Source organism: Anopheles merus, chromosome 2L, assembly GCF_017562075.2.
Source record: "Anopheles merus strain MAF chromosome 2L, AmerM5.1, whole genome shotgun sequence".
NCBI classification, from domain to species: domain Eukaryota; kingdom Metazoa; phylum Arthropoda; class Insecta; order Diptera; family Culicidae; genus Anopheles; species Anopheles merus.
The window spans coordinates 31,331,317-31,346,851 of record NC_054083.1 but is presented as its reverse complement, the minus strand read 5'-3'; the positions used below and the strand labels follow the sequence as shown (position 1 = coordinate 31,346,851).

Below are 15,535 nucleotides of genomic sequence, written 5' to 3'. Positions count from 1 at the left end.
CCACCACTCGGCTACTGAATTCAACTACGTAGACACATACCAGCAGCAGCGGCAGCAGTAGCATTCGGGCACACCGTGTGGTTACGACGTGGAACGAATCGAATTATTTTATTTGACAGACCAAACCGACTGAAACGTCCAGGCTGCCGGCTCGTTTTTTCTACCCTAGAAATTTGCGTTTGTACAGGCGACAGAGAGAGAGAGTTTATATTGAAATTGGTGCAAAAAAGGGAAAAAATACCTCCATACCATACGACCAGCCAGGATCAAACAGTTTTGCAAAGCCTGGGGAGCATAGAGTAAAAAAAAAAGGTTGCTGGGCCGTGTTTTACTGCCCGTACGCTCTGCCAAACCAAAATCGGCGGAGGAAAGGACGTTATGCGGAGCTTGATTGGAGAATATATATGGAATGTTTTTTTTTTTTACCATGACGCACACTCTTTCTCTCTGTGTGTAAAGAAGGTTGGGAGGATTTGCAGGATAAATGGGAAAGGGTTTTTTTGTGTACGAATGAAAATTCCATCCACTCGATCGCCGCCCCAGGCAGCGCGCAGCGTTTTGACGTTTGGCTGCTTTTTTTTTTGTTTATTAACGAAACTTTTGCAACCAATGTCGACCCCCTCCAGGCTGCCGGCAAAAAACGCACCCTGCAATGTGTGGTAAAACACAAAATAGATGGGATAATCAATATGCAGTTCCAGGGGTTGGGAAAGCGAGAAGCGGGTTTGCTCCGTTCAGTAAAATTCCAACCATTTTTTGTTGTTCGAGCGGCTGCAGTTTGATCCGGTTGGTAAAAAAGCGCACCCCCCAGCATGTGGATGAGGGGATGATAGTTCACATTTGGGTATTGGACTGTTTGCCAATCTCTAGTGGCCTGCTACCAACTCTGCTATCCGATCACAAGTGCACATGGTCGGTGTCCGCCCGCAAACAACAAGTGAATTTATTCAATTTCATTCCATTCGTTTACGGGGAATTTAATTCGAATGGTTGCATTTGCATTCGGCAGCTAACTCTCCGGCTGTACCACCCCATCCCTTTACAGATTGTAGTAGCCTCGGAGGGTTGCTGCCGCCGCCATGCATGCACACAAGCAACACGCTGAAAACATGATGCGAACCTCGGCTTATAACATACATAAGCCGATGATGATACATCGGGGCCTCCCACACACCGCAATCTGTTTTCATTTGCCATTCATTTACTCCGGAATCTTTCGCGCGTGTATCTTCTGTGACTCGACGAAGGATGGGGTGGATGGCGCTGCATCATCATCATTCTCTACCCTTCAGGCGACACGCGGCTATCAACGTTTTATGAGCCTGTCGCGAGAGCAATTGAAACATCAACGATGATGATCTGTGCTTTTTTTTTTGGTGTATGTTTGTCGCGACACGTTTGTTTGTCAATCCGATTTCATATCAAAGCATTAAACCTCAACTTCCGATGGCACGAGCGCGCGCGGGTGTGTGTGTGTTGCGGTAGCAATCCAAAATAAAATCAGAAACGGATGTGTTGTGTGGCAAAGCGGTGCGCACAGCAAATTCCTTTATTCATGGCGTGGATGTATTTCGGATACAATTTCTCTTACTCTCCCGCATATTCTCTCTCTATCCGTTCTATTTGGATCGATAAGCGTCTGCTATCCTTTTCCTATTTACCGATTTTCCACCATCAGTCGCTCTCGTTCTGTTTTCTTTGTTCTCCGTTTGTAGGGAAAACTGTTTCGCATCCTTGTTAAAAGCTTGCTACGTACCCTCGGTCTGCTTTGACTGCTCCGAAACGCCCTGTCTCTTTTTCACGGTCTCTCTCACTGTGTTGGAAAATCAGTTATCCCTTTTTCCCTGTGCGTTATCTCTCTTTCTCGCTTGCTTCCAGCAGGTGAAAGGAAAGATTGCCTTTTTCGCGCACTCGACTTCGACGCTTTGGCGGCGGCATCCTTGTTTTTCCACCACCACGCAACGCTCTCTTGGTTCACTTTTCGCAAGCCATTTTCCCCGGATACATTCTGTTTATGCTGCACACAATCGACCATAGAGGAAAGGAAAAGGTATCATAATCGGACAGGAGCGCACACACACACATACACACACCACAATGGTGGCTGCCCCTGGGATGGGTGTCTCGTTATTTTTTCACAAGTGCCCCCGCTTGAAGGTTCGACGTTTTCACTCCATTATGATGATGATATATCTATCCATATCTCTCGCACGCGCGCGCGCGCGCTCGCTTGCCTGTGTACTTCGGTATTGCCATGCTTTATCGAGCAATAATTTTATCCCTATGGCCACGAGGACGACGACCAACAAAGTGGGGAAGGGATTAGGTGAGGGCGCAGTGTTATCTGTATCATATTTTATCGTTTTCCAAGTCTCTAGAATGGAGGGAGACAGTCCTCGGAGTGTGCTGTAGATGGCGGCGGCTTATCTGTGCCTCTCTTTCTCTCTCTCTCTCTCTCTTTGGTAGAGTGTGGTTTTGCGGTAGTAGCTTCTAGCGGAGAGAAGAAAAAATAATAAAAGCAAATATGATATGTTGCTTACCCTCCTGTCGAATGGTGCTCAAATTCGTCGCCAGTGGAAAATAATCTGCCGGTGAATCTCTAGTGTGTGTGTGTGTGTGTGTGTGTGTGTGTGTGTGTGGGCCTTCTCATCCCTTGCCAGCACGGGGGGAAGGGGCGGATGATCGTGTGGCCGTGGCAAATCAATATCAGTGTCGTTATGTGTCGGCTTTTGAAGATTGGTTTTTCCAACCGTTTGCGCCGAAACGTCGGTCATCACATCGTTTTGAACGTCCGCTTTTGTTGGTTTTGCTTTTTGAAAATGGATGAAAATGTATACACATAAAAGAGAGAGAGAGGGAGAGCAACCGATTGATTAGTATGACGGACGGAGGGAAAAGGTTTGACGGACTACGATGACGACGACGGCAACGAATGGTAAAACGACAGTGATTGATTGTCGAATTGCGGACAAAACGGTTGGTTGCGTTGTGTATTTTTATTAATAAACTACATCACAGCACCATAGCGAAGGGCACATGTGTGCACGTGTCCATCAACACCAGACCATATGTCATGGTATTTTCTAACGATACAGAGAGCGAGAGTGAGAGAACCTGAAGTGCTGTGGTGGTAGCTCCGGCCGAGACACGCGAAATTGGGCACCGGATGTAGCCATTTTTTTTTTAGTTTACTCCTCTTTAGTTAGGCGAACACAAGCCCGCCTAATGGAGTGAAACAACCGCGTCTTCCTTCCCTTTTTTTGGGAATGTGGAATGAAGCGGAAGAAGCACGCAAGAGAGATTGCGAGCAAGAGAGAAGTAGCATTAGACGGCATTAAGTAAGGGGGGGGGGGTTGGAATTTTGGGGGGTGAAGAATGGCGCACGCCCGCCACTGAATGGCAATCGGAAATTGGTGTGAAGCACAGGATTAGTGACGGAAAGAGTAACCAGCAGAAAGGCCTTTTGAGTGTGTGTGTGTGTGTGTGTGTGGGCGCGCGGGTGAGAACGAAACGAAGCGTGAACATTTGCGGCATTTCGGAAACGGTCACCACCAACCGGGTAATTGGATGAAGGGAATTTAAGTGGTGAATGATACGTTTTTCCCCTGTCCCCGTATCATCAGCAGATTGGTTCGAACAGGGTCGGTTGGCGATCGATTTTAGGACGCAGGAGGAAAAGTGTTGGCTGGGTGGGTTGGTCACAGTTTCGAGAGGAGGGAGACCGTCGGTTGTTTGTTTGTTTGTCATGCGCTCCCAGCGTTGCGCCCGGGTTATGTGTGAAATGCGATTTACTAACCGTCCACCGTCCACCTTTTCCTGGCTTCTTTGTGCTCAAAGTGTTGTTGGCCCTATTCCCGTCGGTGTGCGACGGTGGAATGCTTTTGAAGCTATTACGGCTCTATAGCAATAAGCCATGTCAAATGGTAGAAAAGGGTTAATTTGCAGTCGGCAGCGATTAACCTTAGCGATGTGTGGCAGCCAATAGAGCGCTCTAGCACTGCTGGCAGAGAGGGAGGAGAGAGGAGGTACGGTCAATTTGTTCGAAAATGTTTCGTTGAGAATGTGCCGGCGTGAGAATGTTGGAATTTCAAAGTTATGGTTTTTATTGATCGCTTCTTAACGGTGGCAGAGCGGGGAGAGCTAGGGGAATTGGATTTTCAAGGACATCTGTTGAACTCAAATAAATATTATCTTTTAATGAGGTTTTAATGCATCTATAAACATAGTGCATTCGTAAGTAGTAGAATGTCTATAAGTCTCTCAACAACTGAGCATCAAACTTTTCAGACAAGGATATTGAAAAAGAATGTAAAAGAGGCGCTAGATAATGATGGACTGAGATTAGCGGCTGAATAAATTAATTTCAAGCAAAACTGAATGACAGGATTAAGTTTATTGTGGTCATTCTTATTCGTTTTTTCTCCGGAACAAAATATCTGGAGTCGCCCTACACTAACACTAGCCAACTCTTTGTAAGATATACTTTACCTTTAACTCGGGATACTAGAAAAAAACCCCAGCATCACAACAATATATATTTTTTCCCAAGTTCAATAAGATTCGAACGCACGCCCTCGAAGATAGCTAACCGAACGCTTGACACGGCACCATCAACGAGGCACCCGGTTGCTATAGCTAAACCCCGGTAAGAAGAGCAATCCAAATTGAAATTTAATCTACTCCCCGGGCACCATTGAATTGCCGCCATAATTCTCGCCCGCGAGGAGCGCACCACTGGATGCAATAAACATTTAACTGTCGAAGGACATTATCATCTTATTGCCCGTATATCAGTATTTTATTCTTCTGATTGCCTGCCAAGGTATTTTAATGCCGTGCAATTACAAACGCAAACAAGCGCAAAAAACACGGAACAAAAAGGTGTTGTACGTAGAGCGGGTGCAGCAAATGAAAACGGGAAAATGAATGAAAGTACGGGCCGGGAAAGGCTCGACCGTGTCTCGACCATGGGCGCAACGGCCTGATGATAATGGGGTCGACCCGCTAGTGGATAATTAGAGAGCACTATCATCATCATCATCATCATGATCATGATCATGATTGTTGAAACCCACCAAACGGCATAAGTAGCGCCCGGGGCGGGAACGCCTGTCGGATTACGATGGCGCAAAAACAAGACAGACAAAACCGAAGCCAAAACAAAAACCCCAGAGAAACGAAAGAACCGAAGAAAACGGCTCCACTTAAACACAGAAAGAATGGAAATTATGCACAGCGAAAGAACCAACCTGTGACCCTGCACTTCGACCACCTTCTTTCCCGCACCCTCTACGCCGCAAGCGGGGCAGACATTCGCTCACCTTCACTGCTCTAGATAGCCGTTGTTCATCTCCTCAGCTTGGTGCTTTTGCGATGAGCAAACGGCGGCAAACAGCGCACTACAAGAAGCCGACCCCAAAGGTTTCAAGATATACCGGCAATGATGAGAGGCCACTCGAGCGCTCACACTGTTGGCGTTTGTGGTCCTTTTCCTCTTTCGCAATCATCCGTTTCAATAGCGGACTCTGGGGAGTTTTTTTTTGTTCAGCAACTTCTACCTCTCGCTCTTAGACTGTGTAGTCTTCCTTCAAATTACGCCTTCGTACCTTGGTGGCGATTCTCGCGTTGTGTCCCTTGGCAGCGAAGAAAAACTGCAAAGCAAAATCGAACAAGAACCCCGAGTATAGGGCGTAAAGAGAAAGAAGCAAAAAGAATGCTGAAAGGTAAATCGACCGTCAAGCAGTCGGACAGGCGAGCGAGCGCGCGCGCGCGCGCGAGGTGCAAATGGAAATCTGAACCAGCGCGACCACAACCGCTCCTTCTGATATTTCTGATGGGCGCGCCCGGATTGTCGGGTAATTATGTAAATGATCATCAAACTCCCCATTCGGGAAGGGAGGCGGGACAAGCACACACACACAATCGCTCAGGCATACGAGGAGGGGCTCAGGGTGGATATATGAACATTTCGAAATGATATCCACCACCGGTATCTATCTGCTGCGCGCGCGTGTTTGCGCCGTCCGATATGATATGGGGGACATGGATGTGTGGCGCACACTCTGGGCAGTGATGGGATTATAAATGTGATCACCGGTCATCGGCCATCATCGGGAAGGGGTGGGGGCCGCCGCCCGGTTGATCGCGGGAACGGTCGTGAACGTCGCCATTCTCGTAGCCATTGGCAGTTGCTGAAATGATGAGACGTGACGTGACGTCCCCCCGCCAACATAGCAGCAACATCTTAATAGTAGGAGCCTCCCTGCCGGTCGTATCCCCGTGAACGTGGGGCCCGTCCCCAAGAGAGGAGAAGAATCGTAAAGGACTAAAGACATGGGCGTAATTTAGTTGTTTCTTTTTACTGCTTTTGACGGCAAGAAAAAAAAGCCATGCGTCCATCGCGCGCGCTACCTATAATTAGGATAAGCGTCATTATGACGGGATGTTGTGAAATGTCACCAACTGCTGCTGCTGGTGCCTTCCGATCGCACTGGGGAGTGTTTAACGCCACCTTGAGGTAGCCTGAATTATTGCTGGTTGGTGAGAATTCCCGAAGAGATAAGAGAAAGAGAGAGAGAGAGCGTTTGTGTGTGTATTTCGTTAATAGAAAACATCTGTGGTGCTCCATCTACCGACAAAGAAAAGCCCCCCTCCAAAGTTGCGGCACATGTGTCGCCGGTTGTTAGTTACACTAGCTGTTGAGTTAACATTCATACAGAACTTAACCCCCATAAACAAGTGTAGAACAATTTGCAGATGATTAAATTTACATTGAGATTGGGGAGGGAGGAGTTGTCGCGGGACCAACTTGTTAAGTGACACTTGCTGCCGGTGTTGTGCGTGTGCCACACGCACACACACCTTATAACCGCGACATTGGCGTGGAGAGGTATCGTTTCTGTTAGCGCCTTTGCACAAATTAGCAAAATGTTTTCCCAATCCCTTCCTAATTGCCTCCAATTTTCACGCTGTGTGTGTGTGTTGATGGATGCTGGTAAAACAAGTGTTTCTTAATTCGAGCTTGTAAGCTTTTAACCATCGAGTGGAGGAAAAGAGCGTGTAGTTGGGGTTTTTGAAGGTGTGTTGTTTGACATTCCCATACGGTTGACTTGTCGTATTGGCACAAATGAACTCTTTCGCAGCCAACGCAACTCCCAGCAGAGTCATCGTCTGGTAGAAAGATCACCCCACGGATGATTGATTGGTTTTACTGCTTAGTTAAAAAAATAAGCTAACTATTATTTTGATATGTTCATTCAACGATCGTCATCGATACCTCAATAAAAATATTTGCCCGTTCACCATCATCGTTTGTATTGTTGTGAAGCTCTACAGCTTGCCAAATGGGCCCAACAAAGCGTATCCTCCACTTCCTCCTTAGCAGGCGATGAAAATGGCAAGATTGAATTGATGCTTAAACGTGGAACGCCGCCGCGCGTATTCAAGAAACAACGCGCAGCCAAGAGATCATGGTGTGGTGCCTACCACCATTGCACGACGACAACGACCAGGAGTACGATGGGCGGCGTGCGTGTTTGTGACGGTTGGGTGCATTTTCAACAAATTAGCTGCATAATCAATAACGAGCGACGATTGAGGGGCAAAACCGTTTTTGCGCAACACAAGCCCGCAGCACGGCTTGTTGACGCGATGTCTGAACGCGTGGAAAACTGAGCCCCCCCCCCCCCTCACCATTCGCCCGCATCCAATCGCTTTTTCACACCTAGTCGCAACCGATTAGTGTGTGCCTGTGTGTATGTGTATCAGTAGCAGCAAACGTTCGACGGAACGGATATCTTTCACTTTCAAAATTGCAGAAGATTGTTGTGCGGTGGTCCATCTTTTTAGCATGAGTCCCGAGTTCAGTTTTGTTTGCCCCTTTTCGCGGGAACTAACTCACCCTGCGCGTTGCGCGCTACTGTGAAGATCAGTAGCAGCAGCAGCTGGAGGTAACTCGGTAAGCGAAGAAAACGATACAAAAAACCCCACCCATCGCTCCACACGGCGGGGTTCGCATGTCTGGTTCGTTAAAATTAGTCTGCAGATTGGACGACGGTGGAAGACCCTAAGTTCACGTCGTCGCAGTACCTCCCCGGTCGGTGGCGGTTCTTTATTTTTGCTCGTTCGCCTTTGAGTTTTCGCCTCTTTCTCTCTGTCTTCGGTTTCTCATTCCACCTTTGGCCTGGCTCAAGGATCATCATCCATACCGCATGATCATCATCAGCACCATCCCCCGAACGTGACCGCGGCTTTTTCCGTGGTCTGCTTTCTACACTGGTAGTGGAGTTGCTGCCACATCTCTCCTACCGAGACACATCTCCGGTGGTGATCCATCTCCCTGCTCTCATGTACAATGTGGTGCTTCGAAAACGTTGTTCACGTTCGCTCGTACAGCGTGAAGTGCTAATAAGGCGCAGATGATAGTGAGGAGGGAAGGTTACGTACCGCAGCGAAATGGAAGAGTTATGAAGGATGCGAGATATGCGTCTTTCGTGTGTGTTGTCGTCATGTTCATCACGTTCCTTGCCAACAGCTGCTGCCTTAATACGGAGCTCGAGACCTTATGGAGTGCATCGTTTCGCTCGCTATGCACCGACGTGCCTGTCATCAAGGGACGGTGCTATTGGTGCATTTCGCTTCACAAGGCCCCTTTAAACGCTACTACCAATCTTCAGAGATTTATATCCTGAACCGGAAGGAACGATTTCCTGAAATTGGATCTACTTCATTTGGAAACCTTTGCGCGGACGCGGAACTGAACAAAAAGCGCAACCACGGATGCTGCACACTTATGGTCTGAAGTGAAATATGGCTTCGGGCAACAGGAGCTGTTAATTGAACATACCACCCTAAAAATCTTCTACCGAAAAAGTCACCACCGGAGCCTCGAGTTACAGCGAAGACGAAGGGCCAAACAGCTTAATCGTAGCGCTTTGAACCCACCACGCGCTGACCTTCTAAATCATTCGGGTTTTCGGGATAATTCTGCCCTATCGGATCCAAACTTCCAGCGGTTGTGCTCGCGAAATCAGCCCCAACACCACAAAGTGGGAGCAAAATTTATAGATCCTAATGTAGTGCCGCTGCTTCCCATTTCGCTCGGTCCACCGGCTAGTATCATTACGGTACGGTAGGGATTCGTTGGTTGCTACTACTTAGTCTTCCCCCTATTGGTTGGATAGCTTTACAAACGGCCCACGGAGAGTGCAAAGGAGATTATACACTTCCGCAAAGGGCACAGATGCTGCTGCTGCTGCGCTGGCTTAATTTCGGACCGGAGCAAGGTGGCCTACAATGTAATGAAAATTCACTGACCACAACGACTGCACGTGTGCGTGCAGAAGAGGGTGGAAGACTCGGTGTAAAGATTTATGTACTCGGTTAGCTTCGTGGGCGCACGCTATTACTACAACCGCCATTTCGAACACAAGGGAAGGAACTCTGGCGTTCGTTTCCATTCTTAATTCTTGTGTTGCCGATGGTTCATCGTTGCTTCCTGTAACCTTGCAAACGGCCACTGATATCCAGAATTGGATCATTAAATGGATCACCCCGGGGCTGAAGGTGGTGTTTCAAGATGACTTGCTTCTGCTCCCCACTCTCGGGATATTTTCTATCGTAGCAAATTGTTAGCGCTCAGTATTCGGAGCAACAATAGCACATCTCTCTTTGCTGGCTCAATATCTCGTTCAACATTCCGGGGTAAATTTCACGCTTGAACAATTTCATCTCCGTGATATGACTCTTCCCCGGCTTGTGGGGAGCCGTAACCGTTCGCTCTACAATTCCCCGAAGGTTGGACGACATTTTCGGCAAGTTTGGTTCATTAGCGTTGGCCAGGGGTTTAATTTTCTTCACCCCGTCCGCATTTCGCTTGGTTCGTTGAATCCCCCGGCCACACACAGAGCGACACACAATTTGTGGTTGATGACAACCGAAACATCAGGATTACACTATCCATGAAGTGGTGGCGGTGGTGGTCGCTGCACCCTTCTGTAAGGTGTTGTTAGTCCACGTTTCTTCGTTGACAAGTTGGTTGGTTTTGTTGCGACGACACTGTGGCGTATGAGCGCCTGTCATCCCCGGGAGATGATGTGTGTGTGGTGTACTCTCTGGCTGGCTGGTTCTGCCTACTTGCTATTCTGCGCACGACTCCTTCCCTACCGTGTTCCAATTCATCACTAATTTGGCCATGTGCCGCCTGTGCCTGTGCGTGCATGAAACACACTCAGTTAAGAAAGACACAAAAAGGGGCAATCAATTCTGACCAGGAGAATGAAAGAGACAGGGGAATAGTTACCCTTCAGCCACGGGGGAATGAAGACGAGAAAGAAATGCATTCCACGCAGCTTACAAGCCGAGCCAAAGATGCGTTTGTTTTCTTTGGGTAATTAAGATTTTTCAACGTCAATTGCGGCGTGTAATAAATTACATACCCTGTACCCCCTCCTCGTTACAGTCCGCACTAGCATGGGAGGGGAGAAAGCTGGCCAAGGGAAGGACGGGGCGCTGCGTTATGGGAATTTCTTCCCTTCATCTTGCCGAGAATGACAAGCGAGAAACGTTATTGTCGACGGGCTGCTGCTGCTGCCGTCCGTCGTCAGCTTGGCGTTTTCGAAACAAATTCCTTGAATTAAAGGGCTGGCGGGGTGAGCTTGGAGCGTGTGTGCGTGTGTGTGCACACAACGCACGAGCGAAAACTCGTTCGTCGGTGGTGTAGAACATGACAAGTATGATTGGGTGCGGGGAGATCGCATAGAAGCGTTTGGGTGTGTATGGTGGTTAGGTGCTGATGATGGCGCGTACTTGGCTGGTGGCGGTGGTGTGATGCTAAATTAGTCGCCCTGGCAGGTCGGCTATGCTGCTTTGCGAAATTGTTATTAAGTCGGCAGAAAGTCGCAACCAAAGCGCGACTAATAGAGTTGATCTATCTTTTTCATCCCCGCTTTTGTGTTGGGCATTTATTTCCCTGCTTGGTACGTCCGGTGGTCGTACCGGGAAGGTTGTTAGGACGGTTTTGGGTTAATGGAAAAGTTTGAATAGTGTTACAATATTTTGTTGGGATTGTCCAGAAATTGGAAAATTAAGCACTGAACACTGAATTCACTTTGGTTTAGAAATATCTTGTTCAAACATTCAGTTTGAAATGCTTCAGTATAGAGTTATCTAAAATCCAATCCATTTCCCATGACATTTCATTGCTTAACGTACTCGCTATGCCAAGAATTCGTCCCATTTTGTGTACAATTTGAACCACAATGGTGTTTGGAACTCGTACTCCAATAGGCATCCCATGACGGGCAACTTACTCGTTGACCTAATCCTCGACCCAGTTGCTACTGTTCACTTGCCAACGTTGGCTAACCCAGGGAAAAAAATCGATTTCATGTAGGTCTCACATTGGAAAACAGAAATTCCGCCAAGTTGTGGAACGCCGCGACGTGTGAAGGATGTAATCGAAGGCTCATTTGTACGTCACTTCATCACCACGCATGTTTGTGTGTGGTGTGTGTGCATGGGGCTTTTGAAACGGTTGCAGCTTGTTCTCTGTTCGTGGTGGAGGTTTTTTTTTGCCAGATTGGTGCACTTTTGTGGTTCACTTAACACATTCCCTGTGGAGAGGAACGAAGCGAAGACGAGGAAGAGCTCTGGAGCTGCTGTGTTTTTTTTACTTCTCATGCTACTAGACCCTTCTGTCAGCTAGTCAATCAGTAAGCCAGTCAGTCAGTCAGTCAGTTAGGCAGTCAGTTAGTTAGGCAGTCAGTCAGTCAACCGAGCAAAACGTGTAAAAACAAAGTGGCCGCAAACAACGCTCCATTCCAGCCATATACAAAAAAGCAAAACGGCACCAGGCCCACCACACGACAGTAGCGCGAACCCTTGCACACACACCTCCAAGTGACTCTGGGTCGGAGACCGCTTTGAAACAAGCCGTTAATATGCTGTGCGGAATGTGGGTCTCCCATTCTCATTCTTCATTTCGCTCCACGCGTTTGTGGCGCAAAGACAAAGTGACCAACAATCACCGCTACAACCACCTTCTTCATCCCCTGTTTCTTGTGCCATTCTCGCGCTTGGAGGATCGCGGACAGCCACCTGCATGGCATTACTAAGTGGAGAAGGCTAGTGCGTATCTCGTGGTGTGATGATGTGGAGATGAATTTTGCACATCGTTTACCCCTTTTTAGCAGAGGTCATTTCGCTCGTCACACGAGCTCTCTCCTCTCTCGTCGGGTTCGCAATGATGCTACGCTAGTTGTCAAAGTGAAGAAGTGTCGTTGTTTCTTTGAGGAAGCTGTGAGGTGTGCGGCTCTATTATAATGAATCGTTTTACTGCTACACCAGTATCATCATGTGTTGTTCGGGCTGCAACTGCAACAGGAACGACACCATCATTAGAGACAATCTCGTAAACTTTAACAGAGAACGAGGAACCGATTTAGCACTTACCGTGGCAGAGAATGTAGGTCGCGGGAAAAACGAGACATTCGAGACTACAGCAAATGTGACTACACCGTTTTCCGCGCAACCATGTTCTCGATGGTCCTGGGCTTTGCTGCGGAGGCGTCAAAAACACTGCAAGGAAAACTATAGACACTTCATTAGTGTGTCACACCACAATGCTTTACGGTGATGAGAGGTGACTTACAATCAGGCTGCTGGTGTGGAGAAGTCATCATTAGAATTAAAGTTTACCACTCCACCGCTGCACCGTTTGATGAGCCGAGTGGCAGGTAGGCACCAATGCTAGAGGTACCATGCCTCATTGCGACGAGGAAGTTGCTAACATGCACCATCTCGTCATCGTCTTTTTCCAATTCCCTTTCCTGCCACAAGCCTGCAGGTACCGATGTGAATTTTCCACTCTGCTTTATCGTTCTCCAAAAAAAGGGCCTTTGCCGGGGCGAGGTGGCGTCGTTGTACGGTCGTACGACGCAAAAGAAGCTAATGAAGATGTATACATCGATCGTCACCTCATCGTAACCGCCGCGTGTGCTCGGTCCCAACATCATTTGGTACGTTAGTGGGACGTGAAATGTCACCAGTAGTAGCAGCAGTGGCAGTGGCAGTGGCAGCAACAGCAACAGCAGCCAGCAGTTACAGCTGCATCATCATCACCTTTCAGCCGTCGTTATCGGACCCCGGACCGGTTCTGAACGTTGTCCCAGCCGTGTGGGGAGATGGTCGTTCCTTTTCGGCGGACGGCGCACTTAAAATGGCAAAAGACATTAACGGTAATTATGTGGTATTGAGAGAGGAGAGGAACCTTCCATGAAAGGGCCTCTTTACACGCCTCGGCCACACATTTACTTCACCTTTTGCCTCTTCACCCGTCCGTCCGATCGGAGGATCGGTCCTCAGTCTCCAGCGTATGCACCGCAGAGTTATTTCTGCATCTCCGTTCCGTGCACTTGCATCTCAGCGTGTGTGTATGTGTATAAATAAAAATGATATAAATTGCAACCTGCCATGCAAACGCGCCCATTCGCGTGTTTTGTCGACGACGACTAGGGCTGAGCACACACACACACATGAGTGATAAATTTTGCCTGTTGCCTTCGCACTTAATCTCGGCGCAAATTTGTGCCTCTGCTTACTTATTTGCTCTCTCATAAGCTTGTGCAAGGAGGAGAGGACGCGGCATGAGTGGTGGGTCTGTACAGCCGGTTTTGCGGTTCGTTAGAGATCGGATATCTGTGCAAAACCCACCCTCGGAGTGCTCTTCTTGTCTCTAAACCCAAAAAAAAAGCATTATAAGATCGTACAGGAAGGTTGATGATGTTTCGTGAAATTAATTGTACAATATTTACATCTTTTTTATCGTGTCAAATATGGGGGAACCGTATATGCTCCTGTCACGACCGTCTTGAACCTTTCGCAGCAGCAGGCCCCAATAAATAGCAGCACCCGTTTATGGTGGTTTGTTTTTTTTTTTTTTCAAAGCGGCGTGCATGTGTCTCTCCGTGCCTGTGTGTTTGTTTGCCCAACGGAAAGCGAGCGTAAATTTCAGCGCAAAAGGCCTCCGCGCTTTCCGTGACGCGTATAACAACTCTCTCTCGTGTTCTAGTATAAATAGAGCATGTGCATGCAAACGAAGGCGAATTGGTTATCCCCTCCTGGTGGAAAAGAAGATCCCTATTTCGTGTGTAAAACTAACCTCATCGATCTTTCTCTCCGCCTCCCCCGGGTGAGTTGAAAGAAGCGCGTTACACGGTCGAGTTGGTTCGACGCACACGTTCGCTTGCTGGCCTCCCCTCAGTCTTCGATTCGAGTTCTCAAGCCCAACTGGGGGGAGAATATATTGTAAATAAGAAGGGTTGTCGTCGGTCATGTAATACCCACGGAATGAGAATCATTTTAATCGGATATGCCACTGCTTTTTCCCTCTACGCTTGAGAGATGACCCTTATGGGAGGTTGGGTTACCTCTAGACGACAATCCCTCACTGTAAGCGGCGGGAGTGTGCACAAATGGGTACTCCGACTGCACATTAATGTCACGTTTCGAACACGGGCAATTGATTGATGTAACTGTGTGTAATGGCCGACGGGTAGTTCCTCTGAGAAAGGAAGGGAGTGAAATATATGAGGATGTTTCGAGAAGAGGTTTTTTTTCGTGTTATTTTGTAACAAATTGAGGTCATTCCTCTAGGGGTCGTTGAAATTCTTGAGTTAATTCTGAGCCCCAAAAAGATTGAAGATGAGGTGCTATTGAGATATTCAGAGATCAGAAGATCTTCGTAATTAGTTTGAAGTGTTATGCGCAGACAATTTCATGTATCTTTGTTAATCGTTTACTTAAAATTCCCGTGTTACTAACTTCACCATCACTCACACGCTCTCTGTCTCTCTTTCTCTTTCTGTTTTCTTACCTATCTCCCGCGCCCACCCGCACATCCCGTTGGCTTCTACAGAGACCGGCGAGACCAGAGGACTTCGGTTCCGGAAAACTTCAGGCCAGGTTTTCGATTCTGCCGCAAAGCGCACGTAACGGGCGTGTACAAGGCAAGGCCAACTAATGGGTGGAAGCTCCCGGACCGCGTTAACGTCAAGCACGGAGGCGGCCCATCGTCAGCCGGATTGTGGTGCCAGCTTCCGGGACAGCAGTAGCAGCAGCAGCAGCAGCAGCAGCAGGAACCACGGGCCGCTAGTGGACTTAAAAGAGAAGAAGCAGCAGCAGTAGAGCACGGGGCGAAAAAGGGGCACGGATAACTCTAACGTTTGTGTGCTAATTACGAAGACGTGCTAACGAGAAACGCTAACACACACAGAAACACACTCTCTCTCTCATACCGAGACAGCCGAAGCATCAGTAACAGTACGCAACAGCATATATCCTCCCTTTCCGAATCCGGTTTGATTAGCACGAGACGAGGCGCGGACCCTTTTCTTTCCTTCCTTCCATCCACCCCCGAGTGCACGAGTGCCGGAACAAATCACCAGCCATAACGCCCCACCTTCCCCCCCACCATCCTTCCCTGCGGCCCGTTGAATGCAGAGCGTGGTGGCGCAGCAGCAGCAGCAGCAGCAGCAGC

The 15,535-nt window shown here is 48.2% G+C and overlaps 1 protein-coding gene across 10 annotated transcripts in view; it reads left to right on the top strand.

Moving 5' to 3' along the window:
* Positions 1-15,207, top strand: part of LOC121593711 — an 84,241-nt gene extending 69,034 nt beyond the window's left edge. For all 10 annotated transcript variants that reach the window (XR_006004828.1, XR_006004829.1, XR_006004827.1 and 7 more), the window contains one exon: positions 14,915-15,207. Coding sequence is in view for 2 of the 10 variants with exons in the window: in XM_041916307.1 (XP_041772241.1) it covers positions 14,915-15,110 (196 nt within the window). In the remaining 8 variants the exon portion in view is untranslated. The remainder of the gene's footprint in view (positions 1-14,914) is intronic.
* Positions 15,208-15,535: the final 328 nt, after the last annotated feature.